This window comes from Triticum urartu, chromosome 7, assembly GCF_003073215.2.
Source record: "Triticum urartu cultivar G1812 chromosome 7, Tu2.1, whole genome shotgun sequence".
Lineage (NCBI taxonomy): Eukaryota > Viridiplantae > Streptophyta > Magnoliopsida > Poales > Poaceae > Triticum > Triticum urartu.
The window spans coordinates 502,403,384-502,416,151 of record NC_053028.1 but is presented as its reverse complement, the minus strand read 5'-3'; the positions used below and the strand labels follow the sequence as shown (position 1 = coordinate 502,416,151).

Here is a 12,768-nt window from a genome sequence, read left to right as displayed (position 1 = left end):
TTTCTCCCCCGTTTTGAGGCGATGGTTTCCGGGTCGTCAGAGGCGGCTCTCTTCTTCCCCTTAGGAGAGGAATTGTCGGTTCCTCCCTTCGGAGCAGCCTCCTTCGAGGAGGCCGTAGCTTCCTTGTCCTCCCTCTCCAAAGGCATTATCTCCAGCATCCTGACTAGCACAGGATCCGGCCTGGTTTCAGGAAGGGGAGCCGGACACCTGATCAGCTTCGCCTTCGCTGTCCACTCCTGTTCAAAAAGACGGCTCTTTTAGGGGCAAGTTTATGACGATTATACGGATAGAAGGTCCGGGCACAAGGTTGCTTACTTGAGTATCCGGGCGATTGCAGCTTAAGCCTGCGTCCTCGGTTGAATCCGGACACATCTCTTGTGATCCGAAGAACAGTTTATACATCTCCGCGGGCGTTGCGCCCATAAAATTTTGGAGAGCTCGCGGCCCCTCTGGATTAAACTCCCACAGGCGAAGGGGGCGACGTTTGCCGGGCAATATTCGGCGAATCAGCATGATCTGCATCACCTTGACCAAACTAAGGTCTCCTTCCAAGAGATCTTTAATTCGGCCCTGTAACAGGGGCACGTTTTTGGGCAAACCCCAATCCAATCCTTTGTTGACCCATGACGCTAGCCGTGATGGGGGACCCGAGCGAAAGGCAGGAGGCGCCGCCCACTTGGCGCTCCTGGGAGCGGTGATATAGAACCATTCTCGTTGCCACAAGCCGAGCTCCTCTTGAAAGAAGCCCTCGGGCCATGGAGCATTAGCATTCTTACTGATGACAGCACCTCCGCACTCTGTGTGCCATCCCTCGATCATCTTCGGCTCCACTCCAAAAGTCTTGAGCCATAAACCGAAGTGAGGAGTAACGCGGAGGAACGCTTCGCACACAATGATGAATGAGGAAATGTGGAGGATGGACTCTGGAGCTAAGTCATGAAATTCCAGCCCGTAGTAAAACAGCAGCCCCCTCACGAAGGGATCCATCGGGAAGCCTAACCCCCGAAGGAAGTGAGACATGAACACTACGCTCTCACCGGGCTGGGGACTGGGAATAGCCTGCCCTTGAGCAGGCAACCTATGCGGAATTTCGGCGGTCAAGAACTTAGCCTCTCTCAACTTTAGCACGTCCTCCTCCGTGACGGAGGAAGGCATCCATCGGCCTTGAAGGTCGGAACCGGACATTGTCGAAAGTCCGAAGCGCCTGGAATCTGAAGCCTAGGGTGATGGAACTCGAGGCGACGGGCGAACTCGTTTTGAGATTGAAAAAAAGGGTAAGGCCTTGGTCTCTTTATAAGAGGTCGAATACCAGGAGCCCTCCCCGTAACCGATTAGGACTCGCCTTTAATCGAGAAAACATGCTAACGGGCACGATTGGGTTACCCACGTCCGTATTGATGAGAATCCCGTAAGTAAAGGGGACACGATCTCTGCTTTAACAAGACGTGCCAAGGAAACCGCCTCGCAAAACATGCTGAGGTGGAAAAGTAAAAACAATTCGTGTAAAAGACTTGGCTGTAGTGTGATGGCGCACTGCAGAATACGTCAGCAGATTTGATTTGTGTTAATATTATTCTCTCTATGGCAATATGTGGAAACTTATTTTACAGAGCCGGACACTACTATTAGTGTTTACAATCTTCTACGAAGGACTTGGAGGAGGAACCCGCCTTGCAATGCCGAAGACAATTTGCGCGCCGGACTTGTCATCATTGAAGCCTGGTTCAGGGGCTACTGAGGGAGTCCTGGATTAGGGGGTGTTCGGGTAGCCGGACTATACCTTCGGCCGGACTCCTGGACTATGAAGATACAAGATTGAAGACTTCGTCCCGTGTCCGGATGGGACTTTCCTTGGCGTGGAAGGCAAGCTTGGCAATGCGGATACTCAAGATCTCCTACCATTGTAACCGACTCTGTGTAACCCTAACCCTATCCGGTGTCTATATAAACCGGAGGGTTGTAGTCCGTAGGCAATCAACTCCATACACAATCATACCATAGGCTAGCTTTTAGGGTTTAGCCTCCTTGATCTCATGGTAGATCTACTCTTGTACTACCCATATCTTCAATATTAATCAAGCAGGAGTAGGGTTTTACCTCCATCGAGAGGGCCCGAACCTGGGTAAAACAAAGTGTCCCCAGTCTCCTGTTACCATCCGGCCTAGACGCACAGTTCGGGACCCCCTACCCGAGATCCGCCGGTTTTGACACCGACAACGGGGACGGGGCGGCGACGACGGGGACGGGGACGGGCGGGGACGACGGGAGGACGGGGCGGGGCGCAGCGACGGGGCGCGGTGCGGCGATGGGGACGACGGGGACGGGGACGGCGACGACGACGGCGACGGACGGCGACGGCGACGGGGACGGTGACGGGGGCAGCGACGAGGGGCGGCGGTGACGGGGAAGAGGAGAAAGAAGCAGTGGGAGAGATGAGAAACTGACAATTTTTTTGAAGTGTTTTCTTATATAGAACAACCTTTAGTACCGGTTGGAGCCACCAACCGGTACTAAAGGTCTGTTTTGGCCAGGCCAAGCGGCGGGAACGGCACCCCTTTAGTACCGGGTGGTGGCTCCAACTGGTACTAAAGACCCCCCTTTAGTACCGGTTTGAGCCACCACCCGGTACTAAAGGGGGTGCACTGGCGCAGGTGCGGTGCGTCATGTTTAGTCCCACCTCGCTAGCCGAGGGGCGTCCGCACTGGTTTATAAGCCCCAGTGCGGTAGCTCCCTCGAGCTCCTCTCCAAAGTAGGCCTACTGGGCATAAATGTTCTGTGCTGCCCTGTGGGCCTATTGGGCCTTTGCGGGCCTGCATCCTGGCCCAACAACAGATTGGGTTTCTAGTCGTATGCAGGCTGCTGTGGCGCAGTAGGTGGGATTTTTTTCTTATATTTTTTGCTTTATTTATTTTTGTTTTATTTATTTTTAGTTGTTTTTCGCTGTATTTAGAGTTTCTTTGTGAATATTTTTGCTTTAGGTACAAAAAATTACAAACTTTCTGTTAGTACCGGTAGTTTACAAATTTGAGTAGTTTAAATTTTGAATTATTTGAAATTTGTGTGAATCACTAGTTTGTGAATAACTTAACTTTGAAAATAGATTTTTCAGTGATTCTTTTTTCTTATGTTTAATATTAGTGTGTTTTATCATTATATTCAATTTGGTAATGCTTAGGTTATTTAAAAAATGAAATGCCTTTTGTAACGGATGAGTTTTCGTCCGAAACCCTGATACTTCGAAAGAGATTGTCCATTTTGTACACGAAGTGCATCCAGTTTTTGCGGTAACCCTCTCTACTTTTTTGCACATGCTATGTGGGTGAAATTATGATACCATGCCAACTTTCAACCTTTTCTGAGTTCATTTGAAATGCTTTTCAATTTCAGGGTCATTTAGCTGAAAAAATCAGTAAATGCATGAAAGAATTTGTTTGCACATAAAATTTCTTCGCGTTTCAAATGCCAAAACACATAACTAGCTACCCTAACTATTACAGAGATTCCCTCCTGGGTGTGAAACACAGAAGAAAGTGATGATAATGAAGCCGATCACATCCCAAATCTTTGGGTGTGAAACTTTTTCTGCAACCAGCGGGCGAAACTCCTGGTTTGTTCACCTGTAATCCAGTCATCAGACCGCTCCGGGTGTTTGGAGCGTAGAAAATTCTTGTGTTCATCCATATACGGAGCCACCAAGGCGGAATCCTGTAGAACTGTATAGTGTGCTTCAGTGAGAGAATGTTCGTCCATACATATTATTTGTTCCCCTCCTAGCGTGCCTTTTCCATCCAGACTGCCCTTATGCCATGATTCAGGAACACCAATCAGCTTAAGGTCAGGAATAAAGTCAATACAAAACTCAATGACCTCCTCATTTTCATGGGCCGCGATTATTCCCCCATGTGCTCATCCCACGCACGTACACCTGTTCCATTCCACAGTTGTAAGAGTTCTTCAACTAATGGCCTTAGGTACACATCAATGTCATTGCGGGTTGCTTAGGGCCTTGGATGAGCACTGGCATCATAATGAACTTCCGCTTCATGCACAACCAAGGAGGAAGGTTATACAAACATAGAGTCACAGGCTAGGTGCTATGGTTGCTGCTCTGCTCCCCAAAAGGATTAATGCCATCTGCGCTTAGACCAAACCATACGTTCCTTGCGTCATCTGCAAACTCCTTCCCGTACTTTCTTTCGATTTTTCTCCACTGCGACCCGTCAGCGTGTACTCTCAACTTCCCGTCTTTCTTACGGTCTTCTCTGTGCCATCGCATCGCCTTGGCATGCTCTTTGTTTTGGAACAAACGTTTCAACCGTGGTATTATAGGAGCATACCACATCACCTTGGCAGGAATCTTCTTCCTGGGGCGCTCGCCCTCGACATCACCAGGGTCATCGCGACTGATCTTATAGCGCAATGCACCGCATACCGGGCAAGTGTTCAAACCCTCATACTCACCGTGGTAGAGGATGCAATCATTAGGGCATGCATGTATCTTCTGCACCTCTAACCCTAGAGGGCAGACATCCTTCTTTGCTTCGTACGTACTCTCGGGCAATTCGTTGTCCTTTGGAAGCATATTCTTCATCATCACCAGCAACTTTCCAAATCCCTTGTCAGATACACCATTCTCTGCCTTCCATTGTAGCAATTCCAGTGTGGTGCCCAGCTTTTTCTTGCACCTACGCAATTCGGGTACAATAATTTTTTGTGATCCTCTAACATGCGCTGCAACTTCTTCTTCTCCAAATCACTTGCGCAGTTTCTCTTTGCATCAGCAATGGCTCGACCTAGATCATCAACGGGCTCATCCGATGCCTCTTCTTCAGCTTCTTCCCGCATTGCTGGCTCAGCTTCTTCCCGCATTACCGGCTCAACTTCTTCCCTCATTGTTGTGTCATCGTATTCAGGGAACCCATGGCCAGGATAGCTGTCGTCATCCTCTTCTTCTTCATTGTCTTCCATCATAACCCCTCTTTATCCATGCTTGGTCCAAACATTATAGTGGGGCATGAAACCAGACTCAAACAGGTGGACGTGAATGGTTCTTGACATAGAGTAATTGTGGCCATTCTTACAGCCAGCACATGGACAAGGCATAAAACCATCCGCCCGCTTGTTTGCCTCAGCCGCAAGCAGAAAAGTACGCACGCCATTAATGAACTCAGGAGAGCATCAGTCATCGTACATCCATTGCCGGCTCATCTTCAATACACAGCACCAAAAACACCAAATTAATACAATACATAAATTTCATACATAAAGATCATACAACACTTAAATGCAACAAACAAATAACTCTCTAGCTAAAGAATTTAAATGCAACAACAAATGCGATCAAGATCGCAACTAAGGTAACAATTGATCCAACAGCATAATGATACCAAGCCTCACTATGAATGGCATATTTTCTAATCTTTCTAATCTTCAAGCGCATTTTATCCATCTTAATCTTGTGATCATCGACGACATCGGCAACATGCAACTCCAATTCCATCTTCTCCCCCTCAATTCTTTTCAATTTTTCCTTCAAATCCTCGTTTTCTCTTTCAACTAAATTTAACCTCTCGACAATAGGGTCGGTTGGAATTTCCGGTTCAACTACCTCCTACATACAAATATCTATGTCAACTTGATGGGCATAATTTGTCATAAACACGAAATGCAATGAATAGTTTTAAAAGAGAATATACCACATCCGAATCATAATCCGGACGAGGGCCGACGGGGACGGATATCAAAACCATGGCACTATGTATAACAAACAACGTATGGGTAAGATAATTATACAAGTAACTATATATCCAAATCACACAAACATCAATTTTTTATATAAAACTTCATGAACAAGAGGCTCACCACAAGGTGGTGCCGGCGACGGGACGTTGCGGGCGATCGACGGTGGTTACGACAGAGATTTAGAAGGCACTAAGTAAACCACACCTACATATGCAAACTAAGTGTTATTTTTGACCTCAAATTGCATATAAATCAAATACTAGCACATATATATAATTCCTCCCAAATTACTAAACTCAAAAATCAATCATTATATAAAGCATTGCACGAGCTAATCTAGCAATGAGAGATGAAGGGACAAAGTTGCTAACCTTTGTGATCATTTGAATGGATGGGGGCCTTCAAATCTTGACAAATTTTGGGCAAAATGTGTGATGAGCTTGAGAGGAAGAGGGAAAAGAACAGAGAGGAGAGGGGAAAGGGGAAGAACAGAGCGAGCTCGGGTGGACGAAGGGTCTATGTAGGACGACCTTTAGTACCGGTTCGTGATACGACCCGGTACTAAAGATGCTGGAGGGGCCCCGGACTGACAACATCCTGCCACCACTCACTTTAGTACCAGTTCGTGGCACGAACCGGTGCTAAAGGTTCATCACGAACCGGTACTAATGATGTCTGGCCGCCTAGCCGTTGGAACCGGCACTAATGGACACATCAGTGCCGGCTCAAATTCAAACCGGCACTAATGTGCTTCACATTTGACCCTTTTTCTACTAGTGGTCACGCGCCACCTCTTATTGTGGATACCCTCAAACATAGGAGGCCTCATGGAAGCAGCAAAACCACTCTGGGTAAATTGCCTATGATAAGGTTTTTGGATTGTTGGAAATATGAGCAATTTACCATATGATTTTATTAACATAAATAGTAAATAAAACATGACTGTAATAGTAGGGATGAAACACATCATCTTCACATGTGAACTAGAATAGAACATATGCTAGTATAAGAAAGGCTAGAGTAAGAAACTGAGGCATGAACTTAAATAGAGAGAACACGAAGACATACGAAACAGCAGCAGAACACCGGTCTTGGGGTCGGTGTCGTTGCCATCCATGTTGTCGAAGAGGTTGTTGGCGTCGGGGAAGAAGTCGTCGTTGGGGAAGTGGTCATCGGTGTCCGGAGCATTCGTGATGAACCGGTCAGTAGTCGCGCAGAGCGCTATAGGACTCAAAGAGGCGGGGTCTACTGTCCCAACCAGCAGTGCACGCCGCGAGCCGGGATGGGGAAGATCGTAGCAGTAGCTCAAAGATTGGAACTCAGTGGCGAGAGGAGATGGTCTTCTAGTGTGTGTCTCTAGAGAGGAGCGACCTCCCTTTTATAGGCATAGGAGAAAGAGGCGAATAGCCTGCGACGGGAGCTAAAGCAAAGGAGGGATACTAAACGAATAGGCAGCAGCCGAAGGGTCAGTATTTGTATTCAATATCAACTACAACAAAACTTTCTAGATCCCGAGTGACCTTTCGTATACCCGTCGTGCGGGGCAAAAATTTAGACATCGGCTCAGCTCATTCCCGCAACCTGCAGCTCGTCGTGACGAGGCGGGCGGCGGAGGAGAAGCGCGCGTGAATGTCCCTCTTGCTCTCATGCTCATACATGTGGGGAAACAACCTCCCTAATAAGGAGGTCCAACTCCCACCAAACTAGCAATGTGGGTCTAAACTTTGGTGGCACCTCTTGCATTGCACGAATGGGCTGAGTGGGCCTCTAGGATTTATTAGGAATTTCTGAAATTGCTATTGGGGCGGCCCAAAGTATACTAAATTCAAACAACAAACACACCGCAAAAAATGATTACATCGGATAGAACTCCTAGAACATCGAGGAGAACATTGTATTGAAGATTAAATAGATAGAAGACGCCATCTAGTTACTAACTACGGACACGTAGGTCTGTGGTATACTACTCATACATCATCGGAAGGGCAACAAGGATGATGTAGAGCCCCTTCGTTATCGAATCCCCCTCTGGCAGAGTGCCGGAAAAGTCCTCCAGATGGGATTTGTCAAGAATAGGAACTTGCGGCGGCGGAAAAAGTATTTCGTGGACTCCCCTATTGGTTTCTAGATTTTAGAGAATTTATAGAGGCGGAGTTAGGTCAAACGGAGCCACGTGGGCCCCACAAACCACCAGGGCGCGCCCCTGGTGCCTCGTGGGCCACTGCTCCATCTTCTCGTCCCCTCCCGAAGCTTCCAGGGTCTCTTATTGTCAGAAAAAAAATCTTCAAAAAGTTTCTTGGCATTTGGATTTCGTTTGGTACTGATATTCTAAAAAACCAAAAACAAGCAAAGAACAACAACTGACACTGGGCACTAAGTTAATAGGTTAGTCTCAAGAAATGATATATAATTGCTTGAAAATGTATATAAAATATCCAAGATTGATGCTATGATAGCATTGAATAATAAAAAATTATAGATACATTGAAGACGTATCAACACTACCCCTTTAGATCTTAATGCTTTTCATGGACCCAAGCTATTATCCTTCTTCGTCCAATCCGACAACTTTCTCTTTCGAGTGCCCGGTCCATTGGCATCAGCGGTAATCTGCTTTAGGTGGAGTAGTCGATGACATGTCAAATGTGCCTTGTTCCTCTCCTATGGCTGCCTTTCGGCGACACTCGTCCAGGTTCTAGGGTGAACATGTCCATCTATGACGGTGCATCGCCTTTCGAGCCAGGCGAGGAGGCAGTGGCCTTCTTCGACGATGGATCAGGATGGTTGTGTTGCATAGGGCCCATAATTTGGTGATGGTGTACCTTTTCATCGACGTCGGTCTTTTCTTCTCCTGAGCCGGCATTCTCCATTCCTTCATGATTTGTTCGTGCAAGAGGACCTCGTCATCTCCAAGCAATGTGTTTCTTCTCGTTCAATTTTAGCTTGTTGTATACAGTCGTCCCGGTTATATTAGATTATCTTAGAATTGTAGGTAGTTTGGAGCGGTGCAAAGAATCAAAACAAACCTAGGGGCAAACACACTCAAATTCTTATCAGCGCCCTGCATACACAAACAACTCTCGTGTAGCCTCATGGAATTCCCTAGGTGGAATAGAATATGCCAGTTTCCTCGAGATTCGTGCCAGAGAGCGATCTAAGAAATCCCGCACAGGGGCCTGCGTGGGAGGTGTACTGAGGCTTGGACTGATTTTTTCCCCAGTAAACCGGTCAGCCCTAAAGACTTCCTATTTAGTTCGGCGGATCCCCCAATCCTCTACTCGCCTCCACCCAAATACTCCAGGACAGAAAACTTCGAACGCCCGCCCAAGAAGCGGCGACGGCGCCATGGGGGATCGGCCAAAGCTCCCTGCCCGCTACGAGCAGGTGAAGCTGCTCGGCGAGGGTAATTTCGCCAAGGTCTACCTGGCGCGGCACATGGATACGAAGGAGGAGGTGGCAATCAAGGTGATGGACAAGGAGAAGCTCATCAAGTTGGGCGCCGTTCAACAGATCAAGCGCGAGATCGCCGTGATGCGCCGGCTGCGGCACCCCAACATCGTGCAGCTGCACAAGGTGATGGCGTGCAAGTCCCGTATCTTCGTCGTCATGGAGTACGTCCGCGGTGGCCCGCTCTACCGCCACATCCCCGCCAACGGCGGCCTCAAGGAGGACGAGACGCGCCGCATCTTCCAGCAGCTCGTCTCGGCACTCACCTTCTGCCACGCGCAGGGCGTGTACCATCGCGACATCAAGCCCGACAACCTCCTCGTCGACGAGCACGGCAATCTCAAGGTCGCCGACTTCGGGCTGTCCGCCCACGCCGACACGGCTCGCCGGGAGGCGCTCCTCCACACCGTCTGCGGCACGCCCCTGTACGTCCCTCCGGAGGTGTTCGCGCGCCGGGGCTACGATGGTGCCAAGGCGGACGCCTGGTCCTGCGGCATCGTCCTCTTCGTGCTCGCCGCCGGCCGCAAGCCCTTCCGCGACGACGACTTCATCACGCTATACAGGACAATCTGCCGCGGTGACTACCGCTGCCCACGCACCTTCAGCCCCGAACTGGTACGCATAGTACGCCGCCTCCTCCAACCAAACCCAGCGCACCGGATCACACTACTGCAAATCAAGGAAACAGATTGGTTCAAGAAGGGCTTCAAGGAAATAAGTTTCTATATCGACAACAAGGACTGCCTGCGCAGCCTTGATGGCTCCGAAGAGCCTGATCTCTGTGACTCTGACTCCGAGGACGAGACTGCCATGTCTTCATCATCCTCCGGCTCTTCCTCTCCGGTGGCTCATGGCGATGGCGGCGGCATGCACACCTCGGTTTCAGCACCGTCGCTTGTAAATCTGGAGAAGATGCACATTGCTGCAGCCCGTGCCCCTGAGCCGCGTATAAGACGGATCAAGAGTATGAACGCGTTCGACATTATCGCCTCCTCGCCAAGCTTCGATCTGTCCGGGCTGTTCGAGGAGCGCGGCGAGCAGTTGCGTTTCGTGTCCAGCGCGCCAGTGAACACCATCATCAAGAAGCTGGAGGAGATCGCCGGGCAAGTTAGCTTCACGGCGCGCACCAAGGATTGCCAGGTGAGCTTCGAGGCGACGAGGAATGGCCACAAGGGCGCGCTGGCCATATCCACCAAGATATTCCAGCTCACGCCGGAGCTCGTCATGGTTCAGGTATGCAAGAAAGCCGGAGACACCGCTGAATACCGTCAATTCTGCGGCAGTGAGCTCAAGCCCGGCCTTCGAGGTCTTGTGGATGGCCTGCCCGAGGATGGCCTTCCTCCAACGCTGAATGTTGCGTGAAATTTTAGAGAATGTGGGTGAAAAGCAGCAGGGCTTGATTTAAAAGTATCTTCACTTTGTTTTTCTCATTGTTTAGTAGTTCAGTTCAGGACTAAACAGTGTTAGTGGTGGATCACCGATGTATCGACATTGAGTTCCAAGTGTTGTGTATTCTGCACATTAGAAAAAATATTGCTTGTTGCTAATTAAATTTTTATAGACTGTTTTCTATAGCGAAGTTAATTTTGAGGTTGATTTGGTATTGAAACATCTACACATAATTCATCTCATAATATTGAGATGAGACTGGTTAAGAAGCATCAATATGGCATCTTTCCGTAGTCCCCTGATATGTGAATGATTGTCTTATCATAACATGTAGTCACGGGACATGCTTAACTATGGATCTTGTTGGCATGGAGTTTCAATCTTGGAATCACATGTCCTTTCCTAGCACTCAAGGTAGTTTGATAAATATCTTCCTCAGGTGAGAATGTGGAATGTCAAAATGGCCACCAATGTTGGGATCTTCTCACATGATCTCTTAAAAATCTATGGCAGGGAGATGCCCTTGTGAGGAAAATTGAGTGCAAAGTTGAACAACCATCTTCCCCTTTTGGAGGGCACATGTTTCTGACAAAAAGGGGAAAAGGGCGAGAAAATGATACGAGTTGATACTAACATGTGTGCCCTGTCTAGAGGGGAATCACAAGCAGCATACCATAGCACCATGGGATATGTGCCAGAGATTTTTGTCTTTGGACATTAGCTACCTTGCAGCTATCGATATACTGCTCTTTTTGTTCTCATCCGTGAAAGGTGAATCCATAACCTCTCTGCAATCTTTTCATGATGGCCGCGCTGTCCATTAGTGTTATTGTCCAGTAAACCATACACTTGCGGCCATTCAAGCTGAACCATTCTTTGTTCTCTTCAACTTGCTGCCAAATGACAGTGGTCCTTTGCTGATATCGACAACTCGTCAAAACAGCAACATGTTACTTCAGACAAAACAACAGTGTCCGTTCATGAATTTTATACTTGCTATTACTTGTTTACTATTTTCTTCCAAGACCTGGTAGTAATCTGGACACATGCATGGTTGCTAGACTAGAACTAAACTACTGATACTCTTGCTGTAGATTAGCCACTTCTTTACTCAATTATATGGGAAGATTACAAGTACCAGCACAGCATGAACACTGAGAGCCACATAATGATTCAGAGTGTTCAACAACCAAAATGGTGGTGGGTCTTCGCCTGTGATGAGCCACATGTCCGAGCAATTTCTTAAACTATACACGCCTATCAGCATCCTAGTGGGTTTCTGATTCGGAATAACGAAGTAAGAGTATCTTGTATCCTATATTTGCTCAACATCAATCACTTTTTAAATCATAGTTGCTGACGTGTCTCAATTAACTTAATCAAAAGCTGACATGGCATCTGCTGTGCATTTTTTCAGTCGTTTAATAGGTTTTTAACGGTACCCGGGCACTCCTAACGAACGGTGGGGAGTACATGGCATATTGAATGAATATGAGCCTTCATCCATCTTAATGCAAATGTTTTTTTTAAAGACATGGTAGCCCTTCGTATACTTTTATGAAGATTTTTTTTAATAGTAATCTGGTGGCTGATCTTATTGGGTACTTCAATACAAGTCTTAAGGAGTACAACGTACCTTATGTTGGGGGCAAAATCATAATGGAGAGGCCAATTTACATGTCTCAATCACATTCAGAGTGAGTACTTCATTGATGATTTGCAGCTGACATTAAATTTTCCTTTCTGAATCAACTTTATGCCAACTTTTGTTAAACATCAGTTTCTGCATTGAAAGGCATATGCTAATCCATTTGGACCATTCCATACTTCTTTTCCATTGTTTTCCAGATACAGATCAGAGAAGGCTCACGTGATTGACAGCTACGGGCACCCATGGGCGTTGTAAAACCACTGAATCATGTGGCTTACATGAAAGACAACACCTGCTACGGCCAGTGAGAAGGACTGTGTGTAGAAACAAGTATGTTCATTTTCTCTTATTATATTTGCTAAGCATCTCTGCTCCTTGTTGATGGTTACATAATAACAAGATAACACATGGTTAAGACAGTTTAGAAGCTCCTAGTTCAACAACATGAGCGTCGTCTCTGAAAATAGTTAATTCGGGTAAAGGAAATGAAAGGCACCACAATGGTCGTTCTGCTTCAGAATATAGATAGCCTGAACTGT

The 12,768-nt window shown here is 47.4% G+C and overlaps 1 protein-coding gene across 1 annotated transcript; it reads left to right on the top strand.

Annotated features, from left to right (window-relative positions):
• Positions 1-9,009: 9,009 nt before the first annotated feature.
• On the top strand, positions 9,010-10,736 carry LOC125519454 (CBL-interacting protein kinase 25-like). The gene has a single exon (XM_048684258.1). It carries the CDS (start codon positions 9,088-9,090, stop codon positions 10,549-10,551), a length of 1,464 nt encoding a protein of 487 aa, XP_048540215.1. The 5' UTR covers positions 9,010-9,087; the 3' UTR covers positions 10,552-10,736.
• The last annotated feature ends 2,032 nt before the right edge of the window (positions 10,737-12,768 follow it).